We start from the raw sequence: 12,656 nt of genomic DNA, 5'->3' as shown, positions 1-12,656 counted from the left end.
CGTCGATTGGTAAGTGTTTGTTTCGCATTAAATGTGGGTATCTAGTTTCAAATGTACATACAGCAAGCGTAAATAGCATGTTAGCATTGATTAGCGTAGCATGTTAGCATCGATTAGCTGGCAGTCATGCCGTGACCAAATATGTCTGATTAGCACATAAGTCAACAACATCAACAAAAGTCACCTTTGTGATTTCGTTGACTTGATCGTTGCAAATGCATCTGCAGGTTATCCATACATCTCTGTGCCATGTCTGTCTTAGCATCGCCGGTCATATGTGATATTTTTTACGCTTTTATGGAGTTTGTTTGGTCACAAAGGGTCACTTCCTGTTGTATGGATCTTCATATTTACCTTTACTGTATAGTTAATGTATAGTTGTTTATTATATTGCTTTATTGTCTGAATAGTACTGATTATTTGGCAACTACCGAATATATTTTTTCCTATGACCACATTTTGAAAATGTACTAAAAAAAAAAAAAATTTTATGAGGACCAGCCCCCACCTTTGTCTCGGGCCCCCAAATACATTGAAACGGGCCCAAGTTTGATTGTCATACATCTAGTTTGTTGTGTATATTATATATTATACACTCAAATTGTTTTGATTGCAAACAATATTTTCCAGATATAGAGCATACTTGCCAACCTTGAGACCTCCGAATGTTGTTGGGGTTTGTTGTTAGCAGGGGTGTATATTGTAGCGTCCCGGAAGAGTTAGTGCTGCAAGGGCTTCTGGGTATTTTTTCTGTTTTGTGTTACGGTGCGGATGTTCTCCGGAAATGTGTCATTCTTGTTTGGTGTGGGTTCACAGTGTGGCGCATATTTGTAACAGTGTTAAAGTTTATACGGTCACCCTCAGTGTGACCAGTATGGCCGTTGACCAAGTATGCGTTGCATTCACTTGTGTGTGTGAAAAGCTGTAGATATTATGTGATTGGGCCGGCATGCTGTTTGTAAGGAGGTAAAGCGGACTTGACTTGCCAACTCTCCCAGATTTTCCGGGAGACTCCCGAAATTCAGGGCCTCTCCCGAAAATCTCCCGGGACAAATTTTCTCCGGAAAATCTCTTGAAATTCAGGTGGAGCTTGAGGCCACGCCCCCTTCAGCTTCATGTGGACCTGAATGACGTGTCAACAGCCTGTTTTCACGTCCGCTTTCCCACAATATAAACAGAGTGCCTGCCCAATGACGTTATAACTTTAGAATGATCGAGGGCGAGTTCTTGGTTTCTTATATGGGTTTATTGTTAGGCAGTCTCATTAAAGTCCTCCCAGCGTGGCAACAACAGCAGTCACGTTTTTGTCTACCGTAAAGCAGTTTGTCTGCCGTAAACAGCAACGTTGTGACACTCTTAAACAGGACAATACTGCCATCTACTGGACATGCATATGTGACAATAACATATATGGCTTTTAGAGCAGTGGTTCTCAACCTATTTCAGAGATTAAAGTCCTCCCAGCTCGGCAACAACACCAGTCACTTTTTTGTCTACCGTAAAGCAGTTCGCCTGCCGTAAACAGCAATGTTGTGACACTCTTAAACAGGACAATACTGCCATTTACTGTACATGCATATGTGACAATAACATCTACGGCTTTTAGAGCAGTGGTTCTCAACTTTTTTTCAGAGATTAAAGTCCTCCCAGCGCGGCAGCAACAGCAGTCACGTTTTTGTCTATCGTGAAGCAGTTCGTCTGCCGTAAACAGCAATGTTGTGACACTCTTAAACAGGACAATACTGCCATTTACTGTACATGCATATGTGACAATAACATCTACGGCTTTTAGAGCAGTGGTTCTCAACCTTTTTTCAGAGATTAAAGTCCTCCCAGCGCGGCAACAACAGCAGTCACGTTTTCGTCTACCGTAAAGCAGTTTGTCTGCCGTAAACAGCAATGTTGTGACACTCTTAAACAGGACAATACTGCCATCTACTGTACACGCATATGTGACGATAACATCTACGGCTTTTAGAGCAGTGGTTCTCAACCTTTTTTCAGAGATTAAAGTCCTCCCAGCGCCGCAACAACAGCAGTCATGTTTTCGTCTGCTGTAAACAGCAATGTTGTGACACCCTTAAACAGGACAATACTGGCATCTACTGTACATGCATATGTGACAACAACATGTACGGCTTTTAGAGCCGTGGTTCTCAACCTTTTTTCAGAGATGTACCCCCTAATCAGAGCAAAGCATTTTTGGTTGAAAAAAAAAAAGATAAAGAAGTAAAATACAGCACTATGTTATCAGTTTCTGATTTATTAAATTGTATAACAGGGCAAAATATTGCTCATTTGTAGTGGTCTTTCTTGAACTATTTGGAAAAAAAGATATAAAAATAACTAAAAACTTGCTGGAAAATAAAAACAAGTGATTCAATTATAAATAAAGATTTCTACACATACTGCGATGAGGTGGTGACTTGTCCGGGGTGTACCCCGCCTGCCGCCCGATTGTAGCTGTGATAGGCACCAGCGACCCCAAAGGGAATAAGCGGTAGGAAATGGATGGATGGATAGCTGTAAATATACTCCTCCCCTCTTAAGCACGCCCCCAACAATGCCCCGCCCCCAACCCCCGACCACGCCCCCCATGTCCCAAAATCGGAAGTTTCAAAGTTGGCAAGTATGTGTCGAGGACGCTAAAGGCAGAGGTTTTAATTCACGCCCCTAATATTGTTATCCAGGTGAAAACATTTTCGGGAGGGGTTCGTGAAAGTAGATAAAGGCATTTTACTATCGTTTTTTAACAACGGTTCGTGAAAGTAGATACTTTCACGAACCGTTGTTTAAAAACGATAGTAAAATGCCTTTATTTTGAAAAAACAACTGCTGTAAAGCCCGGAAAGGAAGTTACCGAATTCTGGCGCATGCGCAAAACCAATCGAGCAGTGGCAAGAAGAACATAGCAAAATGGCGGACTGAGTTGCTGCGGCTTTCGATCTTTTTACCTTTGTGGATTTAAATATAGCATCAAAAACCTCAGTAGTTGTCTTTTCTAAAGCCCACGGAACGGAAGTTGAGTTTGGAGCGTTGGAGTGTTACCTGAAGTGAAGATTGAAGACGTGATAGAAGATGGACGACTACTGCTGTGCTAAGATGGCGACGTCATGTCAAAGAGAAACTGAAAGAGAATCGACTTCCAGAAAAAAGACAGAAACTGCAGATAAAGGTGAGTGAGTGGAAGTGTCTTTCCTCGAAAGCTATTTTAAGTAGGGCTGGGCGATATGGCCTTTTTGAAATATGTCGATATTTTTGGGCCATGTCACGATACACCATATATATCTCTCGATATTTTTGCCTTGGCCTTGAATGAACACTTGATGCATATAATCACAGCAGTATGATGATTCTATGTGTCTACATTCAAACATTCTTCTTCATGCTGCATTAATATATGCTACTTTTAAACTTTCATGCAGAGAGGGAAACCACAACTAAGTAAATTGACCAAAAGTGTATTTATTAAACATTTATTAAGCAGTGGCACAAACCTTCATGTCATTTCCAAATCAGAAAGTGCAAGATTGTCAGAGACATTTTCAAACAAGCTATGAGTGCACTTTTGTGCATGATGTCACTAAGATGACATATCAAAACAACACTAAATTAAAGTGCACTTTTTGTACAGACCACTTAAAAGAATAAAGTGCACTTTTGTGCATGATGTCACTAATATGACTTATCAAAACAACACTAAATTAAAGTGTACTTTTTGTACAGAACGCCACTACAATAGTTTGAAACAAATAAAGTGCACTTTTGTGCATGATGTCACACAAGATATTTCAATAAATGTCTAATAAAAATGAGCTGCATGATGGGAAATCAAATAGTGTTTGTTCTACGGCAGTGGTTCTCAACCTTTATTCAGTGATGTACCCCCTGTGAAAATTTTTTTAATTAAAGTACCCCGTTAATCAGAGCAAAGCATTTTTGGTTGGAAAAAAAGTGATAAAGAAGTCAAATACAGCACTATGTCATCAGTTTTTGATTTATTAACTTGTATAAATTGTTGTGGTCTTTCTTTAACTATTTTGGGAAAAAAGATATAAAAGTAATTCAACTTTTTGAAAATCAAACAAGTGATTCAGTTATAAATAAAGATTTCTACACATAGAAGTAATCATCAACTTAAAGTGCCCTCTTTGGGGATTGTAATAGAGATCCATCTGGATTCATCAACTTACTTCTAAACATTTCTTCACAATAAAAGAAGTCTTTAAAGGGGAACATTATCAGCAGACCTATGTAAGCGTCAATATATACCTTGATGGTGCAGAAAAAAGACCATCTATTTTTTTAACCGATTTCCGAACTCTAAATGGGTGAATTTTGGCAAATTAAACGCCTTTCTGTTTATCGGGCTGGAGGCGATGACGTCAGAATGTGACGTCGCCGAGGTAACACACCCACCATTTTCATTTTCAACACATTACAAACACCGGGTCTCAGCTCTGTTATTTTCCGTTTTTTCGACTATTTTTTGGAACCTTGGAGACATCATGCCTCGTTGGTATGTTGTCGGAGGGTGTAACAACACTAACAGGGAGGGATTCAAGTTGCACCACTGGCCCCAAGATGCCAAAGTGTCTGCCGCCAGACCCCCATTGAATGTGCCAGAGTGTCTCCACATTTGACCGGCGGTGCTAAAGCAGACATGGCACAGAGATGTATGGATAACCTGCAGATGCATTTGCAACGATAGTCAACGAAATCACAAAGGTGAGTTTTGTTGATGTTGACTGCCAGCTAATCTATGCTAACATGCTACGCTAATCGATGCCAACATGCTATTTACCGGCGGTGCTAAAGCAGACATGGCACAGAGATGTATGGATAACCTGTAGATGCATTTGCAACTATATTACGTTTCCTTCCACCCACATTTAATGCGAAACAAACACTTACCAATCGACGGATTTAAGTTGCTCCAGTGTCAAAAGATGCGAAAGTCCTGATCGTTTGGTCCGCACATTTTACCGGCGATGCTAACGCAGCTAATCGGCCATGCTATGGCTATGAATAGCGTCAATAGCTATTCGTTCAATAGCTTCAGTTTCTTCTTCAATACTTTCATACTCCAACCATCTGTTTCAATACATGCGTGATCTGTTGAATCGCTTAAGCCGCTGAAATCCGAGTCCGAATCCGAGCTAATGTCGCTATATCTTGCTGTGGTATTCCCATTGTTTGTTTACATTGGCAGCACTGTGTGACGTCACAGGGAAATGGCCAGTGTCTTCGCAGAGAGTCGAAAATAAGGCACTTTAAAGCTTTATTTAGGGATATTCTGAGACCGGTAAAATTTTGAAAACAATTTCAAAAAATACAACAAGCCACTGGGAACTGATTTTTATTGTTTTTAACCCTTTTGATATTGTAGCTGAGATAGGCGCCAGCGCTCCCCGTGACCCCGAAGGGGAATAAGCGGTAGAAAATGGATGGATGGATGAAATTGTGATAATGTTCCCCTTTAAAGTTCTTGATTTTCCCTTTTTGCGATGCGACTGGCCATTTCCCTGTGACGTCACACAGTGCTGCTAATACAAACAAACAATGGGAATACCACAGCAAGATATAGCGACATTAGCTCGGATTCAGACTCGGATTTCAGCGGCTTAAGCGATTCAATAGATTACGCATGTATTGAAACAGATGGTCGGAGTATGGAGGCAGATAGCGAAAACGAAATTGAAGAAGAAATTGAAGCCATTGAGCAAATAGCTATTGACACTATTCGCCAATAAAATTGGTGTACCTAATGAAGTGGCCCATAACATGGCTGCCTTATTAGCATCGCCGGTAAAATGTGCGGACCAAACGATCAGGACTTTCGCATCTTGTGACACTGGAGCAACTTAAATCCGTCGATTGGTAAGTGTTTGTTTCGCACTAAATGTGGGTATCTAGTTTCAAATGTACATACAGCTAGCGTAAAAAGCATGTTAGCATCGATTAGCATAGCATGTTAGCATCGATTAGCTGGCAGTCATGCCGTGACCAAATATGTCTGATTAGCACATAAGTCAACAACATCCACAAAACTCACCTTTGTGATTTCGTTGACTTAATCGTTGCAAATGCATCTGCAGGTTATCCATACATCTCTGTGCCATGTCTGTCTTAGCATCGCCGGTCAAATGTGGAGACACTCTGGTACATTCAATGGGGGTCTGGCGGCAGATTTCTTGCCAGTGGTGCAACTTGAATCCCTCCCTGTTAGTGTTGTTACACCCTCCGACAACACACCGACGAGGCATGATGTCTCCAAGGTTCCAAAAAATAGTCTAAAAAACGAAAAATAACAGAGCTGAGACCCGGTGTTTGTAATGTGTTGAAAATGAAAATGGCAGGTGTGTTACCTCGGTGACGTCACGTTCTGACGTCATCGCTAAAAGACCGATAAACAGAAAGGCGTTTAATTTGCCAAAATTCACCCATTTAGAGTTCGGAAATCGGTTAAAAAAATAGATGGTCTTTTTTCTGCACCATCAAGGTATATATTGACGCTTACATAGGTCTGCTGATAATGTTCCCCTTTAAAGTGCCTGATTTTCGCTATCTGTAAATCCCCCCGTCCATTTTCCTGTGACGTCACATAGTGATGCCAATACAAACAAACATGGCGTATAGAACAGCAAGATATAGCGACATTAGCTCGGATTCAGACTCGGATTTCAGCTGCTTAAGCGATTCAACAGATTACGCATGTATTGAAACGGATGGTTGGAGTATGGAGGCAGATAGCGAAAAGAAATTGAAGAAGAAACTGAAGCTATTGAGCGAATAGCTATTGAACCTATTTGGCGATCGCCTTCTAACCAACGATTGCATCTTTTGACCACTGGAGCAACTTAAACCCGTCGATTGGTATGTGTTTGTTTGGCTTTAAATGCGGGTGGAGGGAAAGGCTGGATGCAAATATAGCTACAAATGTGCAGCCTAAATAGCATGTTAGCATCGATTAGCTGGCAGTCATGCCGTGACCAAATATGTCTGATTAGCACATAAGTCAATAACATCAACATTTCGTTGACTTTATCGTTGGAAATGAATCTGCTTTGAGTGTCGCAGGATATAAACACATTCTTGCCATTTCTGCTATGATAGCATCGATTAGCATGCCATGCTAATCGATGCAAACTCCACGTAAGTCAACTTGAATCCGTCCCTGTTAGTGTTGTTACACCGACGAGGCATGATGTCTCCAAGGTACGGAAAACAGTCGAAAAAACGGAAAATAACAGCTGATTTGACTTGGTGTGTGTAATGTGTTTGAGAAAATGGAGGATTGCTTCCCATTGTAACGTCACGGGTGAAAAGTCATCGCTCTGACAGCGAACAATTGAAAGGTGTTTAAATCGCCAAATTCACCCTTTTGGAGTTCGGAAATCGGTTAAAAAAACAGATGGTCTTTTTTCTGCACCATCAAGGTATATATTGACGCTTACATAGGTCTGCTGATAATGTTCCTCTTTACATAGAAGGAAGTGGGTAGCGGCTTCAAGGAGAAACATCTCATGGATCATGTCTGAGCTGAAGTGAGTTTGTGTTGTTTGTGTCCTGCAGACGTCCAGCAGCTGATTAGTCATCCAGAAGAACTTCTCACTCCGTTGCCGGCTGGGAGCTCCACTTTGAAGCAGGAGACTCCACAACCACCCTGCATTAAAAAGGAAGAGGAGGAACTCTGCATCACTCAGGAGGGAGAGTGTCTTCTAGGACGAGAGGAAGCTGATTACACCAAGTTGCCACTGACTGTTGTCTCTGTGAAGACTGAAGATGATGAAGAGAAACCACAAGTGGACAACCTCTTAGCTCCACTATCAGATAGTGAGGCTGAAGACGAGGTTGAAAAACCTTTGAACAGCGATACAGACTGTGAAAGGGATATGAGGACTCACACTGACAACAAACACTCTGAATGCTCTACAAAGAAGAGAGGTAAAAAAAAACAGTTGAACTGCTCAGTTTGTCTTAAAGGTTTTACTGAGTAAAGCCATTTACCTAAACTCACAATGACGTAGATTGTAGTGAGTTCAAGGAGAAACCTCTCATGGATCATGTCTGAGCTAAAGTGTGTTTGTGTTGTTTGTTTCCTGCAGACTTATACCAGCTGATTGGTCATCCACAAGAACTTCCATCTCAGTCGCAGGGGCAGGACTCCACTTTGAAGCAGGAGACTCCACAACCACCCCGCATTAAAAAGGAAGAGGAGGAACTCTGGATCATTCAGGAGGGAGAGTGTCTTTTAGTACCACAGGAAGCTGATCTCATTAATTTTCCACTGACTGTTGTCTCTGTGAAGACTGAAGATGATGAAGAGAAACCACAACCAGACAACCTCTTAGCTCCACTATCAGATAGTGAGGCTGAAAATGAGTTTGAAGAACCTTTGAGCAGCGATACAGACTGTGAAGGTGATATGAGGACTCACACTGACAACAAACACTCTGAAAGCTCTTCAAAGAAGAGAGGTAAAACATGTTTGAGCTGCTCAGTTTGTGCTAAAAGCTTTGCTGAAAAGAGCAATTTGACTCAACACATGAGAGCACACACAGGAGAACAAACATTTAACTGTTCGGTGAACAAAAAACACTCTGGAAACTCTAAAATTAACATGAGTAAAAAATATTTGCGCTGTTCAGTTTGTCCAAAAAGCTTTTCTCATAAGGGCAATTTGATTAGTCACATGAGAACGCACACTGGGGAAAAACCATATACATGTTCAGTTTGCGGTAGAAGCTTTTCTCAAAACAGCAGTTTGACAAAACACATGACAACACACACTGGAGAAAAAAGATTTACTTGTTCGGTTTGCAGACACAGCTTTTCTCTAAAGAGCAGTTTGACTAAACACGCGAGAACGCACACCGGAGAAAAACCATTTACTTGTTCAGTTTGCGGTAAAAGATTTACTCAAAAGAGTAGTGTGACCGGCCACATGAGAACACACACAGGAGAAAAAACATTTAATTGTTCAGTTTGTGGTAAAGGTTTTTCTCAAAAGAATCACATGGTTCCACACATGAGAACACACACGGGAGAAAAAAACTTTAATTGTTCAGATTGCGGCAAAAGCTTTTCTCTAAAGAGCAGTTTGACCAAACACATAAGAACTCATACAGGAGAAAAACCATTCCGTTGCTCAGTTTGCGCTAAAAGCTTTGCTACAATGTGGCAATTGACACAACACATGATAACACACAATGATCCAAAAGCATTTAGTTGCTCAGTTTGTGCGAAGAGCTTTTCACGAAACAGCTATTTGACTCAGCACATGAGAACACACACAGGAGAGAATCAATTTAATTGTTCGGACTGTGGTAAAAGCTTTTTTTCCAGACAAGGATTGGTTCAACACAACATGAAACACACTGGAGAAAAACCATTTAGTTGTTCAGTTTGCAATCAAAGCTTCCGTTATAATACTGTCGCACTAAGACACTTAAAAACACACAAGGGAAAATAACGAATCAGCAGCCGAAGTTTGAGGCAAACCCAGGAACTCTTCATAAATGAAGTTTGTTGTTGTTCAAAATATCTGAGAGGTCCGCTCAAATTGGTATTAACTGGAGCAGGGGTGGGCATTACGTCGATCGCGAGCTACCGGTCGATCGCGGAGGGTGTGTCAGTCGATCTCAAGCCAGGCATTAAAAAAACAGACATAAAAATGAGCGATCATCAATCTTCACCGAGACTTAACTTTCGTCAGTTGTTTGACATTCTCGGCAACCGAGGATCTTGTGAGATGACGCTGGCTGCTGCCAGTTCATTATTAAAGGGGAACATTATCACAATTTCAAAAGGGTTAAAAACAATAAAAATCAGTTCCTAGTGGCATGTTGTATTTTTTGAAGTTTTTCTCAAAATTTTACCGGTCTCCGAATATCCCTTAAAAAAGCTTTAAAGTGCTTGATTTTCGCTATTTGCGATGCCACTATCCATTTCCCTGTGACGTCATACAGTGCTGCCAATGTAAACAAACAATGGGAATACCACAGCAAGATATAGTGACATTAGCTCGGATTCAAACTCGGATTCCAGCGACTTAAGCGATTCAACAGATTACGCATGTATTGAAACAGATGGTTGGAGTATGAAAGTGTTGAAGAAGAAACTGAAGCTATTGAGCGAATAGCTATTGACGCTATTCATAGCCATAGCATGGCCGAATAGCTGCGTTAGCATCGCCGGTAAAATGTGCGGACCAAACGATCAGGACTTTCGCATCTTTTGACACTGGAGCAACTTAAATCCGTCGATTGGTAAGTGTTTTTTTTTCACATTAAATGTGGGTGGAAGGAAACGTAATATAGTTGCAAATGCATCTGCAGGTTATCCATACATCTCTGTGCCATGTCTGCTTTAGCACCGCCGGTAAATAGCAAGTTAGCATCGATTAGCGTAGCATGTTAGCGTCGATTAGCTGGCAGTCAACATCAACAAAACTCACCTTTGTGATTACTGTGACTTTTTCGTTACAAATGCATCTGCAGGTTATCCATACATCTCTGTGCCATGTCTGCTTTAGCACAGCCGGTAGATAGCATGTTAGCGTCGATTAGCGTAGCATGTTAGCATTGATTAACTGGCAGTCACGCCGCGACCAAATATGTCTGATTAGCACATAAGTCAACATCAACAAAACTCACCTTTGTGATTTAGTTGACTTTATCGTTGCAAATGCACCTGCAGGTTATCCATACATCTCTGTGCCATGTCTGTCATCGCCGGTCAAATGGGGAGACACTTTGGTACATTCAATGGGGGTCTGGCGGCAGACACTTTGGCATCTTCGGGCCAGTGGTGCAACTTGAATCCCTCCCTGTTAGTGTTGTTACACCCTCCGACAACACACCCACCAGGCATGATGTCTCCAAGGTTCCAAAAAATAGTCGAAAAAACGGAAAATAACAGGGCTGAGACCCGGTGTTTGTAATGTGTTGAAAATGAAAATGGCGGCTGTATTACCTCGGCGACGTCACATTCTGACGTCATCCCCTCCAGAGCGATATACAGAAAGGCGTTTAGTTCGCCAAAATTCACCCATTTAGAGTTCGGAAATCGGTTAAAAAAATAGATGGTCTTTTTTCTGCACCATCAAGGTATATATTGACGCTTACATAGGTCTGCTGATAATGTTCCACTTTAAGAAAGAAATCACTGACAGGACGGATTGAAACACTTTATTTCAACGGACTCTTGGGCCGAACCTGCTGTCAAAACTCTAAAGAGCGACTGCACAGTTCCTGTCTTCACCATAAAAGACCTGTTTCATCCTGCCTGTGCTATCAAAATAAAAGTCTCAGAAAGCTAGCGTGCACAAGCTAGCAAGCTACAGAGTTTGATGCCAATGTATTTCTCCCCCGCCCTCAGCGACCGCTTTCTCACTTGCTTGCCCACCCGCACAGTCACTGACGTCACTCACCTGCTGCCAGACATTAAAGGGCCACACACATATGCTACTCTCATAACAAAGTGTTTAAAAACGAGTGTGCAAGTTGGACAAATTAGATGCCAAAAACCAACCACTTTCATGTGGTATTGGACAGAAAGGACAACTTTTTTCTCCTCCGTTTGAAAATGCGGACGTTATCAGCACCACTGTCTGATTCCAATCAATGCAAGTCATCAGAATCAGGTAATACACCAACTTATATTCTTGTCTTCATGAAAGAAAGGAATCTATGTGTGTTAAACATGCTTGTATTGTCATTAAACACCATTAACTTGTTAACAAAAATGTCTCTTTCATGAATAAATAAATATAAAATATAAATATGAATGAGGTAGACCTCCTCGACTTGGTCAATAGAAAAGTAGCTCACCTGCAGAAAAAGTGTGAGCACCCCTGATTTGGAGTATAAGCTCATGTCCTCATGACCCCATGTCCTCTGCGTACCTGAAACTTTCTTGAATAATAAGTTAGATGATACTTGTAGTGCTTGGTTGCTCCTTCCGAAGACCAGAAAGACCTGATGACATTTGTGAGGTTTTTGCTGGCATTTACAGTTGTGATCAAAATGATTCAACCCCCACACAATTTGGGTGTTTTAGCAAGTTGGACATTTATTCCGTATTTTGTTTATAGTCATATCAAATAAAGATGTGTCAAATAGACAAATGCAACTTAAATTGTAAAACTGCATTTTACAAAATACCAAAAAAGGGCATTTTTCTTAATATCTCATTGACAAAATGATTCAACCCCCTAGTTCCATGCATCTTTAGTACTTAGTAGAACACCCTTTGGCAGGAATGACATCCTTCAAAGGTGATACATAAGCGGACACAAGCTTCTTGCAAGCATCTACAGGTATTTTAGCCCATTCCTCTTGGGCAAAGGCCTCCAGTTCATTCATATTCTTGAGCTTGCGTGCTGCAGCTGCCTTCTTCAAGTCCCACCACAGCTTTTCTAGAGGATTTAGGTCTGGCGACTGTGAAGGCCACTCCACAGTCTTCCAGCTCTTCTTCTGCAACCATTCTGATGTTGATTTGGAGGTATGCTTGGGATCCTTGTCCTGTTGGAAGGTCCAACGTCTCCCAAGCCTCAGCTTCGTCACTGACTTCATGACATTTGCAGCTAATATATCCTGCTAGGAAATAGAATTCATAATGCCTTGAACGCGCTGGAGATTCCCGGTACCTGA

At 41.3% G+C, this 12,656-nt stretch overlaps 2 protein-coding genes across 2 annotated transcripts in view; one reads left to right on the top strand and one right to left on the bottom strand.

The window, feature by feature from the left end:
* Window positions 1–12,656, bottom strand: part of LOC133551230 (zinc finger protein 771-like) — a 172,868-nt gene that overhangs the window by 51,141 nt on the left and 109,071 nt on the right. The window lies entirely within an intron of this gene.
* On the top strand, window positions 2,895–12,139 carry LOC133563702 (gastrula zinc finger protein XlCGF57.1-like). Its single transcript, XM_061918160.1, has 3 exons — window positions 2,895–3,175; window positions 7,576–7,947; window positions 8,109–12,139. Exons 1-3 carry the CDS (start codon window positions 3,079–3,081, stop codon window positions 9,473–9,475), a joined length of 1,836 nt encoding a protein of 611 aa, XP_061774144.1. The 5' UTR covers window positions 2,895–3,078; the 3' UTR covers window positions 9,476–12,139.

This window comes from Nerophis ophidion, linkage group LG01 (genome assembly GCF_033978795.1).
Source record: "Nerophis ophidion isolate RoL-2023_Sa linkage group LG01, RoL_Noph_v1.0, whole genome shotgun sequence".
NCBI classification, from domain to species: Eukaryota; Metazoa; Chordata; class Actinopteri; order Syngnathiformes; family Syngnathidae; genus Nerophis; species Nerophis ophidion.
Note: the sequence above shows the minus strand (reverse complement) of the source record. Positions and strands in the feature narration are given on the sequence as shown.